General features: G+C 52.4%; 1 protein-coding gene across 3 annotated transcripts; it reads right to left on the bottom strand.

Annotated features, from left to right (window-relative positions):
- On the bottom strand, positions 1 to 6,656 carry CUNH10orf99 (chromosome unknown C10orf99 homolog). 3 transcript variants are annotated; one of them, XM_014465524.2, is made up of 4 exons: positions 6,424 to 6,656; positions 4,795 to 4,918; positions 3,289 to 3,494; positions 1 to 278 (listed from the first exon to the last, which is right to left on the bottom strand). In XM_014465524.2, exons 1-4 carry the CDS (start codon positions 6,616 to 6,618, stop codon positions 267 to 269), a joined length of 537 nt encoding a protein of 178 aa, XP_014321010.1. In that variant the 5' UTR covers positions 6,619 to 6,656; the 3' UTR covers positions 1 to 266. The 3 variants fall into 3 exon arrangements, with proteins under 3 accessions (XP_014321010.1, XP_014321011.1, XP_006100191.1); XM_014465525.2 differs by having other exon boundaries at positions 4,795 to 4,884; positions 6,424 to 6,626; XM_006100129.3 differs by lacking the exon at positions 3,289 to 3,494 and having other exon boundaries at positions 4,795 to 4,884; positions 6,424 to 6,605.
- Between the last annotated feature and the right edge of the window lie 6,669 nt (positions 6,657 to 13,325).

Below are 13,325 nucleotides of genomic sequence, written 5' to 3' on the forward strand. Positions count from 1 at the left end.
CATTCCAAGCTCTTCTTTCTTTATTGTTGCTTTTCTGAAAGGCAGGACAAGAACAATCCAACGTGGCGCGGGGAATGCTGTGTCTTTAAGGAGACCAGTGGCTGGGGGCAGAGGCTCCCAGGGCCTGTGCCTCAGTCCCAGCTCCAGAGGGGACCCGGGGGTGCCTCAGGAACTGAGCCTTGCTGGGGGACACTAAACCTGTGGGAGCGCCCCGGGCACCACCCAGAAGGGGGACTCTGGCTTGAACTTGCATGGTTTGCAGATCCTCACACGGTGTCCTGGGAAGGAGCAATAGGCAGACACAGCAGGCAGAGCCAGGGGTGGAGAGAGGGGAAACACAATTAAGATTCACTTCTAGACACAATTTTTAAAACAATCAAAGCATGAATCAAGCCCTGGCTGGTTTGGCTCAATGGATAGAGCGTCAGCCTGCGGACTGAGTGGTCCAGGGTTCGATTCTGGCCAAGGGCACATGGAGGGGGGAGGATGGGGGTTAATGGGGGGGATGAGGACACATTTGCAATACCTTAACCAATAAAGACATTTAAAAAAAAAAGCATGAATCAAACTCTACCCTCCTCCCCGAGGCACAGAAAGAAATCCAATTTCCTCGCAGGAGATGGAGAGAAGGTGGCTTAGCTGCGCGGTTGGCTCTGTCAAGAGCAGAGTCCATGGAGGCTGAGGCCCGGGTGGAGGCCCTGCCCACATGCAGGCCCTCGCCCCTCAGACCATCTTCCAGCAAAGTGTGTGTCAGAGCTGGGTCCCGTTTATGGGACGAATAATCCACAAAAAGAAAAAACTGCATGCACTAAGGTATTCTTCAGAGTTTTGTTTCCAATAGTGGAAAAATTTAATAGTAATAAGCACTATGATTATGAAGACTATGTTGTAATATGAAAAAAATGATTATGATGTAATGTGAATTTTAAAAATTAAAGAATGATATACAATAAAAAATAAAACCAGGCAAACATTTTGCATGACAAAACAAAGGAAACACGAATGAGAGGGTTATTAAGTTATGGTAATGGGATTATTCTTTTTTTTCTCCTTCTGTTTCCAGGCTATTACTATGCAAGGCAGTGAGAGGGTTAAGAACATAGAATCTAGAGCCAGGTCATTTGGCAGAGCCAGCTTTACCACTTACTAGCTGTGTGACCTTCAACAAGTTACTTAACCTCTCTGTGCTTTGGTTCCTCATGTGTAAAGATGGCCATAGTAATAGTACCTAACTCTTAGGATTATTAGGAGGTGGGGCCTAAACAGCTGCGTCTGACCCCAACCTAAATGAGTTAGCAGATGTAAGTGCTGCACAGCAATTGCTATATGACTACTAGCTATATAGAAAGTAAATTTAGCTATCATAGTTTATCCACGCCTCCTGTCTCAATCACAAATAGCGCTAATGGCTTCTATATCTGTTCCTATGTGAAGATGCCCTTGTCTTCCCAGTGATCATCACAGCCACACACAGGTGAGGTCTATGCTGACTCACATTGTGAGAACCCCCAGCATTTCTGTTGGGGGCCCGTGGTTGAGCACTGCTCCCCTCCCCCGACCCCCACCCTGCAACCCCTACACTCTCTTCTCTGGCTCCCACAGCAGATGCTGTGGTTGATTGATTGCCAATATGATCACAAGTCTCCACCCCTTCTTTGCAATGTGGCTGTGCAGCTTCCCGTCAAGACATGGGGTCTGCTTCCCTGCTCCTTGAGGCTGAGTGCTGGTGCAGGGCTTCGGCTAATCATGAAGTGATGACGTGGAGAGGAAGCTGGGCCAGTTCTGAGGCCTCAAGAGGCTTAAGTGCTTCTACTCACAGAGGTGAGACCTGCAGCCCCATATGGGCTGGCCTGCTGGAGGGAGAGGGACTGTGTGGAAGGTCTAGTTACCCGAGTGAGACCATCCAAGACCTCTGAGCCCAGAACCGAGAGCCCAGCCAAGATCAGCAGTGACTGAGCACAGCGAGCACAGCAGAGCTGCCAGCTGACCTGGGACTCACAGAAAATAGTAAACACTGGTTTGACCACCAAAGTGGGGAGTGTTTGCTATGTTGCTTTGGCGAATGGACATAATCACAGGGAATAAGGCCACTAATCCAAACCCTCTAATTGGGCAGCATGGGCTGGCCACCCTCTCTACCTCCCCCTCCAGGGACCATTGCACCGAGCCCTCCTATACCCATGGTACCACCCAAAGTTGTCACACTCATGGCCCTTTGTGTCGGCAGTCTGGGCCCCTCCCTGAAAACAGGGCCCATCCCATGGTGGGAGGAACTCCTCTGTGCCCCTTCACCCCAGCACCACTGAGGGTGATGGTTTTGCTGGGCTGTGAGCAGTGCGGTGGCCCCGAGCTCCCAGCCCTCAGCCTCGAGGGCCTTCGCGGGGAGGCCCCCAGGAGCTTCCTCACTGACGGCCTCCGGGTGCCGGGGGGGAGGGAAGGAGGCCTTCCCGCTGGTGGGGCTTAAACAGCTGCCATCTGACCCCAACCTAAGCCCGACGCCCTTCAGTGCTCACGGCCAGCAGGTGGAACACTGCTTTAAAAACTGCGCTATGGCAGTGCAGCTGTACAGGCTGCTGCCCGTTTCTAACACTTGAGAAAAAGACTGTTTTAGTAAATTGGTAAGTGTACTCCAGCAATCGGCCTCTTGGCACATTGATTTTTGAAGATGATTTTGTTGGATTGACCCAGAGTCCTATGCCTGGCACTTCCTGTCCCTGTCCCTACTCCCCTGAGCTTCATCTTCATTAAATCCTCCTGAAGGCGCAGTGGCAGCCTCCACATGGCAAACGGAGGTCTGTCCGCACTGCCAGGCCCCATGCATGTGGGTTCCAGGCCCTGGCTCCACGTCACAGACACGCGCTGTCCCTGCAGGCACTTTAGAAAACAAATGCTTCCTATCACCTTCTTGCTCAGAGATCACTGCTGCTGACATTCTGGTGTAAATGCTCCCAGGGTTCCAATCATAACTATGTTTGGTGAGCGTAATCATGCAGGGATAGATAAAGATACAACATCTGTTTCACCTGCAGGGAAACAGAGCTCAGGAGAGCCTGGAGGCTGAGGAGCAGCTGATGTCCATGCATGGGCCACAGCCCGCTGGGCACAGGGACCGCCTCCAGGCCACCTGGTTATGTTCTCTCTCCAAAGATAGGCGCATGGACACTCTTTCGTCAGTACAGAGAGCAGAGCCAGCACACCCAGCCCGCTGCTGGCCACACAGCACGAACCCCCATGCCTGGCCGAGAACACATGGCTTTTGCTCTCAGCGTGCACCTCGCTCCTCCTGACCTCGCCGTCCTGGGCCCGCTCACACTTCCTCCCAAGAAACAGCAGGCACGTGGAGGGCACTCCAGGCCGTCCCCCTGGCTCCACGGTGGCAGTGGCAGTGGCAGTGGCTGGTGAGGCGGCTTCAACTGTTACACCGACCCCAGCGAGGAGCGAGGTGGCCAGCAGGGGGAGCAGGTGGCTGACTGAGAAGGTGAGTCCGAGGTCCCCTGGGGATAAGTGGCTTCATAAATGCGCTGCGCGGAGCCGGCTCTGGGGGAAGCATGGCTGCAGTGGGAAGAGTGGACACACCGGACTCCTCGCTCTGCCTCAGGCTCAGTTTCCCAATCTGTAAAGCAGTGACAATGCTTCCCCGTTGTTCCCAGGGTTTAACTGAGATTGCATAAGGACACAATAGAAATGTTTGTTTTGCTCTTCTTGTTCTAAGTTGTTTGCAAATTTCTGCAATGGAATTTAAAAAATATACACACTGAAAGGAATCCCGTCCAACACGAGCTGGCTGTTTCGAGGGAGCCGTGTGCTAGCGTGTGCTATGCATACGTCCTTAACTCCCCTCCTGCCTCCAAGCAGGCGCATCCTGGGGAGGGTCTGAGCACGCCCTTCTCTCCGCATGGGGTAGATGCTGCTTCTCTTCCCTAGATTTCTGCCTTATTTCTTTCATGAAACACGGCTCCTGCGCCTAGTTGGGCCTCAGGTGGGAGCTGAGCTGCAGGCAGCCCGTCAGCAGCTCACTCTCCACCTGGCCTGGGTGCTGGGCGCCCTGGGCTCAGGGTGTGAGGTCTGGAACTTCTACTGGCCCCTGCGGGAGGCGGTGCCCTTCCTCAGAGGAGTGGCCTGAGGCTGAGCCACTCAGCTCCCTCTGGTGCACAGGCTCTTGGAGCTGGTCAGGCCTGGCTGGTGGCAGGCTCTGCAGCTTCCCCTGAAGGACTGTGCTTGTCCCAGGCTCTAGGACCCGCCTACCACAGGTCAGCAGAGGCCCAGCACTCCTACCTCTCACCCGCGCCAGCCCACGCCCATGCATCAGTCTGCCCCTGGCGTGACTGGGACCTGGGTGCCTGCAGCCTCCCCCACTGCACGCCTCCTGCCACCCAGCATTGCCCAGGCCTTCTGCCTGCCTGTACTTCCCGGACTCTTGACCTGCAGCCTCATCCGCCTGACCTCTGCGCCAGCTCCAAGACCAGCCCTGCCTTGGTTGGTAGCTTCCATGAGCACCTCTCAACCCTCCCTCTGTCCTCCATGCCTTTCTCTTGCACATCACAGACCCCCTGCCTGCACCCTCTCTCTCCATCCTCTGTTCCCCATTTCATAATTGCATCCTGTTCTTTCTTTTGACAGAACATATTGAGTTCAAAATGATTCATTTATTGACTTTGGGGCTGGGGTGGTCAGTTTTCCCCACAGACGGGAAGCCCCACGAGGCAGCGATCCTATCTGTCTACGGCCCCTCCATACCAGGTCAACCCCAGGCTCGGTCGGGGCTGATGCCGCCCCATGGGGTGCGGTGCTCACCTTTCTGGGTCCTCAGGGCAGGATCCGGAACTTGGGAACAGCAGAGCTTGCCTTTCCAGGGCTTGGCAGGAGGCCGGGGGTGCCTTCTTCCTGCGGGCGGACACAGGGGGGCACTGGGCTTGGTCTGTGCAGGAATGACTGGCGTGAGCTTTAGTTCTCATGGCTCAGGGCTCAGACACGCTGCTTGAGAAAGCTCAGGATGGGCTCTGGGAGGACCAGGTAAAGGAGGGGCCTGGAGGAGATTTACTTTTTAGGAATATAAAGTAGATATGGAGGGATTCTCTGCCCCCAGAATCTGTTTCTCATGTTCTTGTCTGAGAAACATTCACTCAAAAGTGTCTCTGCCTTTTGACACCATGGCTCTCACCATGGCAATTGAGCCTAAGATAGTAGCCCTAAATATAGGAATTGTTTTATGTACACATATGCCTTTGCCACATACCTAAAATAGTGCAAAGTTGTCAACCATCTCAATGTCTAAGCATGTAAATTCATCATGCACATTCACTTGATGGCAAGTTATACCTAAAACATACCAGTTAAATAGCACTGCTTTGGAGAATCTGCCAGAGATATTCCTAAACAGACGGGAAACTATGGGGAAAGAGCTTCGTCTTCATTAAATCCTCCTGAAGGTGTAGTGGCAGCCTCCACATGGCGAACGGAGGTCTGTCCGCACTGCCAGGCCCTGTGCATGCGGGTTCCAGGCCCTGGCTCCACGTCATAGACACGCACTGTCCCTGGAGGCACTTTAGAAAACAAATGCTTCCTATCACCTTCTTGCTCAGAGATCACTGCTGCTGACATTCTGGTGTAAATGCTCCCAGGGTTCCAATCATAACTATGTTTGGTGAGAGTAATCATGCAGGGATAGATAAAGATACAACATCAAACATGCAGGGATTTATCAACTACAAAAAATGCTGGTATGCAATACTGAAAAGAAATCATCAAAATGTTGAACATGGCTATTCTTGCAGCATGAAATGATGGGTGTTTTCACCCCTATACATATTTCTTTATCCCCAACCCCAATAAATGTTAAATAACCGCAACCACTGAAACAAGAGTAAAAGTAGCAGTTTCTAGAGAAGTTAGGCAAGAAAAAAAGCTCAAAATACTCAGCTATCTGATGGAAGAAGGCGGGAGAGATAGATACTCATATCCACAGAGGCACAGAATCTCCCCCACTTCTAAACCCGCGCATGTGCACTCTCATGCCTTCTGCCACAATGTCTACTGTGCATGAGTCTGGGAGATGTTCAGACTCAGATAACCTATTAATTTATTCATTCACTCAACAAACAGTTACTGTGCTTCGAGCGTCACACAGGACAGCACAGTGGCCCTTGAATTCTAGCGAGGCGGGACCTCGGTGCAGAGCGATCTGGCGGGGAGCCCCTGTCTGGTCTGCGGGGAGCCTGCCCTCCCTCCGCCTGTGTGTGCTCGGGGCTGTGAGGAGATGATGGCGAAGCTGCCCCGCCGCCTTGGTGTGACACTGCGGGTAGAAGGGCTGCACAGACTCAGGAGGAAGACCGTCTTTTGGGCCCAGGACTGCCTGCCAGGGGCCTGCCCTCCAACGTTTCCTGATTCCAGCCTTCCCTTCCCGGTGCTGACATCCCGTCCTACCTTCCACGGAGAAGACGGAGAAGCAGAGGAGCAGTGTGCAGAGCAGGCTGCAGAGGACCAGAGCCCGCATGGTGCGGCCGGGTCTCCTGTCCGTCCCGGGAGGCAGCTGAGCCCCGGAAATCCTCCCCAAGGACACCGAGTCCCGGGAGAGGTGTTCCCAAATGGGCAGGGCCGCAGCAACCTTGAAATTCTCATAAAGAGCAGAGCCAGCCCCTCCCAAAAGGAAGAAACCAGCTTTTCAAGAAGGTGAGAGCCTGGTGAGCTGGAAGCAGAGCTGTGGCCCAGCCCAGGGAGCGCCCAGCGGGGCCTCAGTGGCCAGAGCAGGAAACCGCCAGGAAGAGCCCCTTCCCTGGGTTGAACATTAACTTTTAGTGTCCGTGATCATTCCATCCGCATAGCTCTTCCTGCTCCTTGTTGAGCTGTGGCCCGAGGAGGCCGGTAACGCCCTAGGCAAAGCCTGGGAGGCCGAGCCCTGGGGGAATGTGGGAGCCAGAGAGCCGGGTGGGTTCTGCTCTGCCACACGCAGCAGCCGCGGAGCCTGTGCTGACTGCGTCCCTGCGGCAGGGGGCACAGGGCTGCCTTCCTCGCAATCCAGTGAGGAACCGGGTGTGAGGAGGGTCTGCTGCGGGGCGTCCTGAGACTCGTGGCCCCCTCCCCGCGCCAGGCTGAGTGCTTGGCCCCGGGGACGCGGAAGGCGCCTGCGGGCCTCGGGCTTTCTTAGTGGGGCCGCTGTGCAGAGATCCACAGAGCGCTTCCCCTTGTGCTCGCATGTGTTCTCTCCGCCCTCCTGTGTGCCCTTCTAACCAAGAGCAGGCTCTGCTTGGCCCACAGGCGCGTGGGACACGGCGGCATCTAGTTCAAGCCTCCAGGTCCGCTGCTCCCAGCAGCCCATCCAGATGCTCACACTGACTGGGACTGGCGGCCGCGCCCTCCGCAGCCTCACGCCTGGAGCTCAGGGGACAATTTAGACAAGAGTGTCAGTCGGCTCAGTGAGCCCATCAGGGCCCAGGGGATGTCATGACAGTCAGCCTGTAAGCTTCTGTGTTTAAAACATTTTTAAACCATCTGTTATGCCCAGATTTCAAGATCCCCACAGGCCAACAGGGAGCCAGCCATGTTCCATGCAAAAGCAGAGAGTCCTTCATTATTATTAGTACAGACCCGGGTCTGGCTCCCAGCCCCCTCTGACCCAACCGCAAGAAGCGGGGAGAGACTGCCCTGAGAAAAACCAGGGTTTTAATAGGGGGTGAAGTGAGGGGACTGTGGGCCCTGCCCATTGATCTGGCGCAAGCCGGGTCTTGTTACATAGGATGCAGTAATTCTTACAGCGCGCACATCCCTCGACTGTCATTGGTTAGTTTAAAGAAATCCCAGGCGTGGCCAGCAGAGGCCTGGGCTTCCGGGAAGAAGGGGGTCTGAGCACATGGCTCCTACCCCAACATGGAGGATACGGGGCAAGATGGAGGGCATAGCCCTCACCCTTTCACCATCCACACAAAGGGGCTACTGGCTTGAGGTCCGATGTCCCGCTGATGGTCACCCAGCCCGTCTGGTTTCCTTTCCAAGTGATTTCCAGCCTTGATGGCCACGCTGAGTGGGCATGGCCTCAGCGAGGGTGTGGCCAGGAAGACCTGGGTGGGGGGCCATGGTTCCTATCAAGAACTATTGCCACTGTTTTATTTACTTTTATTGGGTGACTTGGGTGCCACCACCAAGTCCTCTGGGAGATGGCATACCTTTGGCTGCACTCACCCATTGCCTGCTGAAACAGCTACTCTCTGTACTGGCAAACCAGCGTCAGAGGGGAGGAAGCCCACCCTGGCCCAGGGCGGCAATGCAGTCCAACTCAGACTTGAACTCTAATTGCTTTGCACGGCAGAGACAGTAGGAGGGACTGGCTACTGAAGAGAGGTACTCATCTGCTCCAAGGTCCAGGGCTTGAGTAATTTTGTGGACCTTCAGCCACTCAGCTATTGAGTCAGAAATAGATGCCAGCTTCTCAACACAGAACAGAATCATAAGGGCACTGAGAGCTAAGAGCAGGAGGACTGGCTCTCTTGGCTTCCATTCCCTGCACAACCACACACCCTGTTCTCAGATTCGCAGGTGCTCCTGGGATCGCATGCTTGGCGGGAAGGATGGATTCAGATGTCAGAATCCCACCTGCTTTTAAATGCTTATAAAAATTACTTCAGCAACCTCTGCCTGCAGTAATTTAAAAACACAGGCTATAAAGTGCAAGTACTACCCCAAGCCCCACTCCCCAAAGACAATCCCTGCTCTCGGATTTTTAACTGCTTTCTTAACATCTCAAAGACAGATGGCTGTGGATGTCTTAATTTTAAAAAGGAAGAAATGTCTCTGGCTCTTTAGAATATTTGAAATCTCATGTTGAGCTGAGAGAGGTGAAAATGAGAAGCATTTTTAATAGGAACATCTGTTAGTTTTAAGCATATGCAGTTTGGGTACAAAAATAATCAAGCTTGAGGTGTTGAATAATTTCCAAAGATGATTTGACACTTGGCAGCCTCCTGAGAAAATGTCTTAGAGGCTCACCTAACTCACACAGGCGGATGCCAGGAAGGAGTCAGTTTCCAGTCAAATTTCTGGTTTCTAATTAGGAAACTGCCTGAAGCGCCTCCCCTTACACCAGAGCCTTAGGCTGGTCCCTCCCTTCACTCTGGGCCACCACTCCTCTCCCCAGGGGCGTTCCTGGCCCTGCAATGATGCTCCCTCATTTGCTTAGCAAATTCCAGGTGACTTTATAATAGGAGGAGGGGTCAGACTCCTGGGACCACTTCAGTGATCCTTCAGTTCTTTTCTCACTGAATTCTTCCCCAGCCTCAGAGACACGGGCATTTAGTTTCATCTTGTCACGGAAACACTCCTCCCCTCACAGGAAACGTTATGGCAACTTAGCAGCAGCCTGTGTGACTCCAACGCTGAGGTTCTTTTCTGACATGTTGGTTCCACAGAGCTCATGGGATTGATAATAACCTACATGCCACCCTGAACATGCACAAACAACTAAGGCTTCCTCTCTGTTTTACCATTGATCTGCGCTTCCTCATAAGCCTCTAGCCTGCCTCTGGGGTCAAGGCTGGTAAATCCTGTCTGTTCCCTCCGCCCTTACCTGGCTGGCCCCTTGGTTCCTGGATGCTCTGCACCCTCCCCGTTACTCTCTCCACCACTGGGAGGCCATCCACCCACAGCCCTGACAGCCGGTCACCTGCCCACCATGGTGGCTGCCAGCAGGACTTGGGCTCCTCCCGGGGCTCATGCTGGAATGCTGCCTTCTGCTCCAGGACACAAGGGGGCCGTCTTCCCGCCTGTGGCCACTCCCTGTCCTGCTGGAGCACCTGTGAGGCCACTGCCTCTGAGCCCCCTGCCCTCCTGCCCTTTCCATGGAGGCTCAGGACCCTGGTCTTCTAAAAAGCACAGGTGCCACATGGCCCAGGCTCTACTGCAGGGCAGTGAGAAGCTAGGAACATGCCAGGGCAGGAGGAATAGGGAAGTTGAGACAAGAAAGTTAGAACAAGACCAAACAGTGTGGGCAATTTGCAGCCAGCTTGTAAATAACAAGCCATTATCTTCCCCAGCCAAGCACACTCACTCACACTCCAGAGCAAATGGTTAAAGCCTCCCTCAGGAGAGAATGCAGGCAGGAGGGGAAGGAGAAAGGAGAAAGGCGGTTTCATTTCTTTTACTCGAGAAGCCAGCATCCTCAAGGCTGGACAAGATAAAGCGGCAGACGCTTCTCATGTGTCCTGGGAAGGCCACACAAAGTAATAAGGAACCTTGAGAATTAATCTGCACCAACATATGCAGCAGGGAATTCTGAAACTGTAGCCAGGAGGGTACATAATGCCTCCGACACCCCACCCGACCTGCTCTGCAGATTAGCTGAGCGCCTGTCTGCGCTGCATAAGCCAGATAGGTTTGCTTGCCTTGCTTCTCTGATAAATGTGCATGCTTTAATAAATTAGCTTTATCACAATTTCATCATCTAGAGTCCCTCATTTAAATTCATTTATAGGAGCATGAAGAGAACTGAGGTGGGGGCAGGCCTCTCCCTCTGACTTGGGCTGTCCGATAGCACCTCTTTGGGGCCTTGGGCTGCATGGATAACCAGAACTCTGCCACTGAGCGGCCCTGGAACAGCTGCGCAGCTGTCCTGTTCCTTAGTGTCTGTTGAGAACTACAACAGCAGCTGCGGCTGGAGAGGAACAGATCCTTTTGAAGAGAGTGCAATGCTAACGCATCCTGGTATCTGAAGATAATCTTTCTTATTAGGTGGTTGATTGCTGGAAGTGGGGTGCTACCTGTCCTGTCTCCAAAAAATAGCAACCCCCACTTATGTCCAAGGATGTATAGTGCTTCTTCAATGTAAAGCAAGCATGTCAAACTTGCGGCCGGAAGGCCCCATGCCTTGTTTAAATAAATGAGGCATGCGGCCCACAGGCCGCAAGTTTGACATGCGTGTAGAGCAATGACTGTGTTTTCTTGCCACAATTCAGGACAAAAAAATCCCCACTAAAATTCAGGCCTAAATGGCGGGTGCCAGCACCATTCACAGCTGTGGATTCTGACAGAGAAGGGAGAACTCGTAGAGCAAGCATGAGGCGTGGGCCGCAGGGAGAAGGGGGTGCCAAAGTCTCTGCTTTTGCCAGCCCCTGGAGCTGGCTGGGATGGATCCTGTCAGTGTCTGGTCTCTGACTTGCAGGGTTGACAGCAGGCTTCCCAGAAAATAAGTGTCAGCTTTTCCCATCCCCACCCTCCCACCTGGCACCACAGGGACAGGGTGATGTCTGAGGTGCGGCCAGGGCTCGGCAGTCCTGGGGAAACTTCAACGCTGGGCTCACTGCAAACAGCCTGTCAGGGCTACAAGCACCTTGAAGGCTCTGGGTCCAGTTCCACTTGGAGATGAGACATGCCAAGGCCTCAGGGTGGAGATGTTCTGCTTTCATGGTTCTTTTGAAAAGTATGTTTCAATGGACTTTCTCACCATATGTACTTTCCTTGCTATAATATACTGGAAAATACAACCAACACCTCATTTTCCTACCAAGTGCCCCTTTCCCTGCCACTTAGAATTAACAGTGAAGACCCTGCCATAATTTTTCCAACTTCTTTTTAAATGCCTTCTACTTAGAGGTAGGTGATCACATACTTTCCCTTGCTGAGGCACCCAGGACGGCGAGGGTGACACAACCTGAGACACAGAGTCACGGGCACATTTGGTGTGTTGGCAGAGGTTGGGTCCTCTGCCAGGTAGGTCAGGATACTTCCCATGATGCTGTGTGTGGGGGTGTCCCAGACATTCCCTTCCCACCAAAGCAGAAAGCTCCTTCCAGCCACCAGCCCTCTGCAGGATGTGGGGGAAACCTGCCTTCCTGTGGGCATTTGACACACCTGTCCCTGCTCTGCACTCCTGCAGCATTCAGTCTGGATTATGCATTTGAGTTTCTAGATAACTATTTCATAACTACCTTGGGTCATTCGTTGCTGTTTCTCACATTTTCACGGCATGGTATCTAATACAGCATCTAATATATATCTGATGACTTATCTCTTAAGGAGGGACTTTTGGTGATTGACAGGTGTGTTTGTGCCGGAAACTCCCCACTGATCCTAGGGGCTTCCGGCTCCAGCACCCCCTGCTCTTAGCCAGCAGCACCTTGGCCTCCTCCCGCTCGCTCTCTCCTGTTGCCACCCTGCCTCTGCCCATCAGATGCCTGTCTTCTCGATGGCCTGATGGCAGGGCAGACAGGGCAGACACAAGGACTCATGTTTCTCCCCACAGCTGGTGCTGAGTTAGTTCTTTCAGGAAGCACCAAACTGAACCAACCTAACAAATCCCTGACTCTTCCTAACAAAGTCAGATCAAACCAAATCATTCATGCTCTCAGCTTCCACTGGTCTTCCTGTTTGGGTCGTTCTGCATTCAAGCCTTATGAGACACATAGCAGGGTGGGGCTAGGCTAGTACTGTCTTGTGAAAGATTCCCTCTGAATCATCAGGAAAAGTTCATTGCTATTGGCAATTACCATGATTATCCTTTAGATACCTGTTCTTACAGAATAATGAACTCTTGGGAAATTATGGAAAACAAATCACTGGAAAACACTGCATTTCTTCAGTTCTAAAATGCCACTGATTTTAAGATACACTAGTTCTGTAAAAAAAAAAAAAAAAAAAAAAAAAAGGCTTGATTTGTAGCTCCAAGTGCACTGGAACTTCTGATACTCTATAAAAAATAGGACCTGAGTCCTAACCGGTTTGGCTCAGTGGACAGAGTGTCGGCCTGTGGACTGAAGGGTCCCGGGTTCGATTCCGGACAAGGGCATGTACCTGGGTTGTGGGCACATCCCCAGTAGGGGGTGTGCAGGAGTCAGCTGATCGATGCTTCTCTCTCATTGATGTTTCTAACTCTCTATCCCTCTCTGTAAAAAATCAATAAAATAAAAAAATAGAACCTGAGGAAGTAAAGCATCACCACCATTTGACCGAGGTCAATTCCTTTTGATAAACACTAGAATGCTGGCGTCCTGGGTGTGTTCAATAGACTCCCAGCCTGCCTATTTAACTGGTACAGTGCTTTTGATTCTCAAATAGGATTCCAGCCCTATGGCATTCATCACAAACTTCCCAGTGTAACAGGTTAGGAGGATCATTCAACCCTACCACTTTCTCCTTCCCAGCCATATGATCTTGTTACAAAAATTAAACCTGGGGGCTTCAGTGTACTCCTTTGCAAAATGAAGACAGCAAGCAGCACCTAGTTCAAAGAAAGGTTATCATTTGTGCAAAGGGCTTACCACACACACACACCCCAGCCTCTCCAGACTACTGGGATGATACAAATCTTGGGTATCATTTAGTTTCAGGAACTCCAATGTGGA

The sequence above is a fragment of the Myotis lucifugus genome, unplaced genomic scaffold, assembly GCF_000147115.1.
Source record: "Myotis lucifugus unplaced genomic scaffold, Myoluc2.0 scaffold_299, whole genome shotgun sequence".
Taxonomy (NCBI): Eukaryota; Metazoa; Chordata; class Mammalia; order Chiroptera; family Vespertilionidae; genus Myotis; species Myotis lucifugus.

Bases quoted from the DNA above. Each gene is read 5' to 3' on its own strand.
- CUNH10orf99 (XM_014465524.2), bottom strand. From the start codon at position 6,618: ATGAGAATTTCAAGGTTGCTGCGGCCCTGCCCATTTGGGAACACCTCT. The intron at 4,919-6,423 runs GTAGGACGGGAT...ATTCCTGCACAG, and splicing joins CTCCGTCTTCTCCGTGGAAG to ACCAAGCCCAGTGCCCCCCT. The intron at 3,495-4,794 runs GTGAGCACCGCA...ACTTATCCCCAG, and splicing joins TGCCCTGAGGACCCAGAAAG to GGGACCTCGGACTCACCTTC.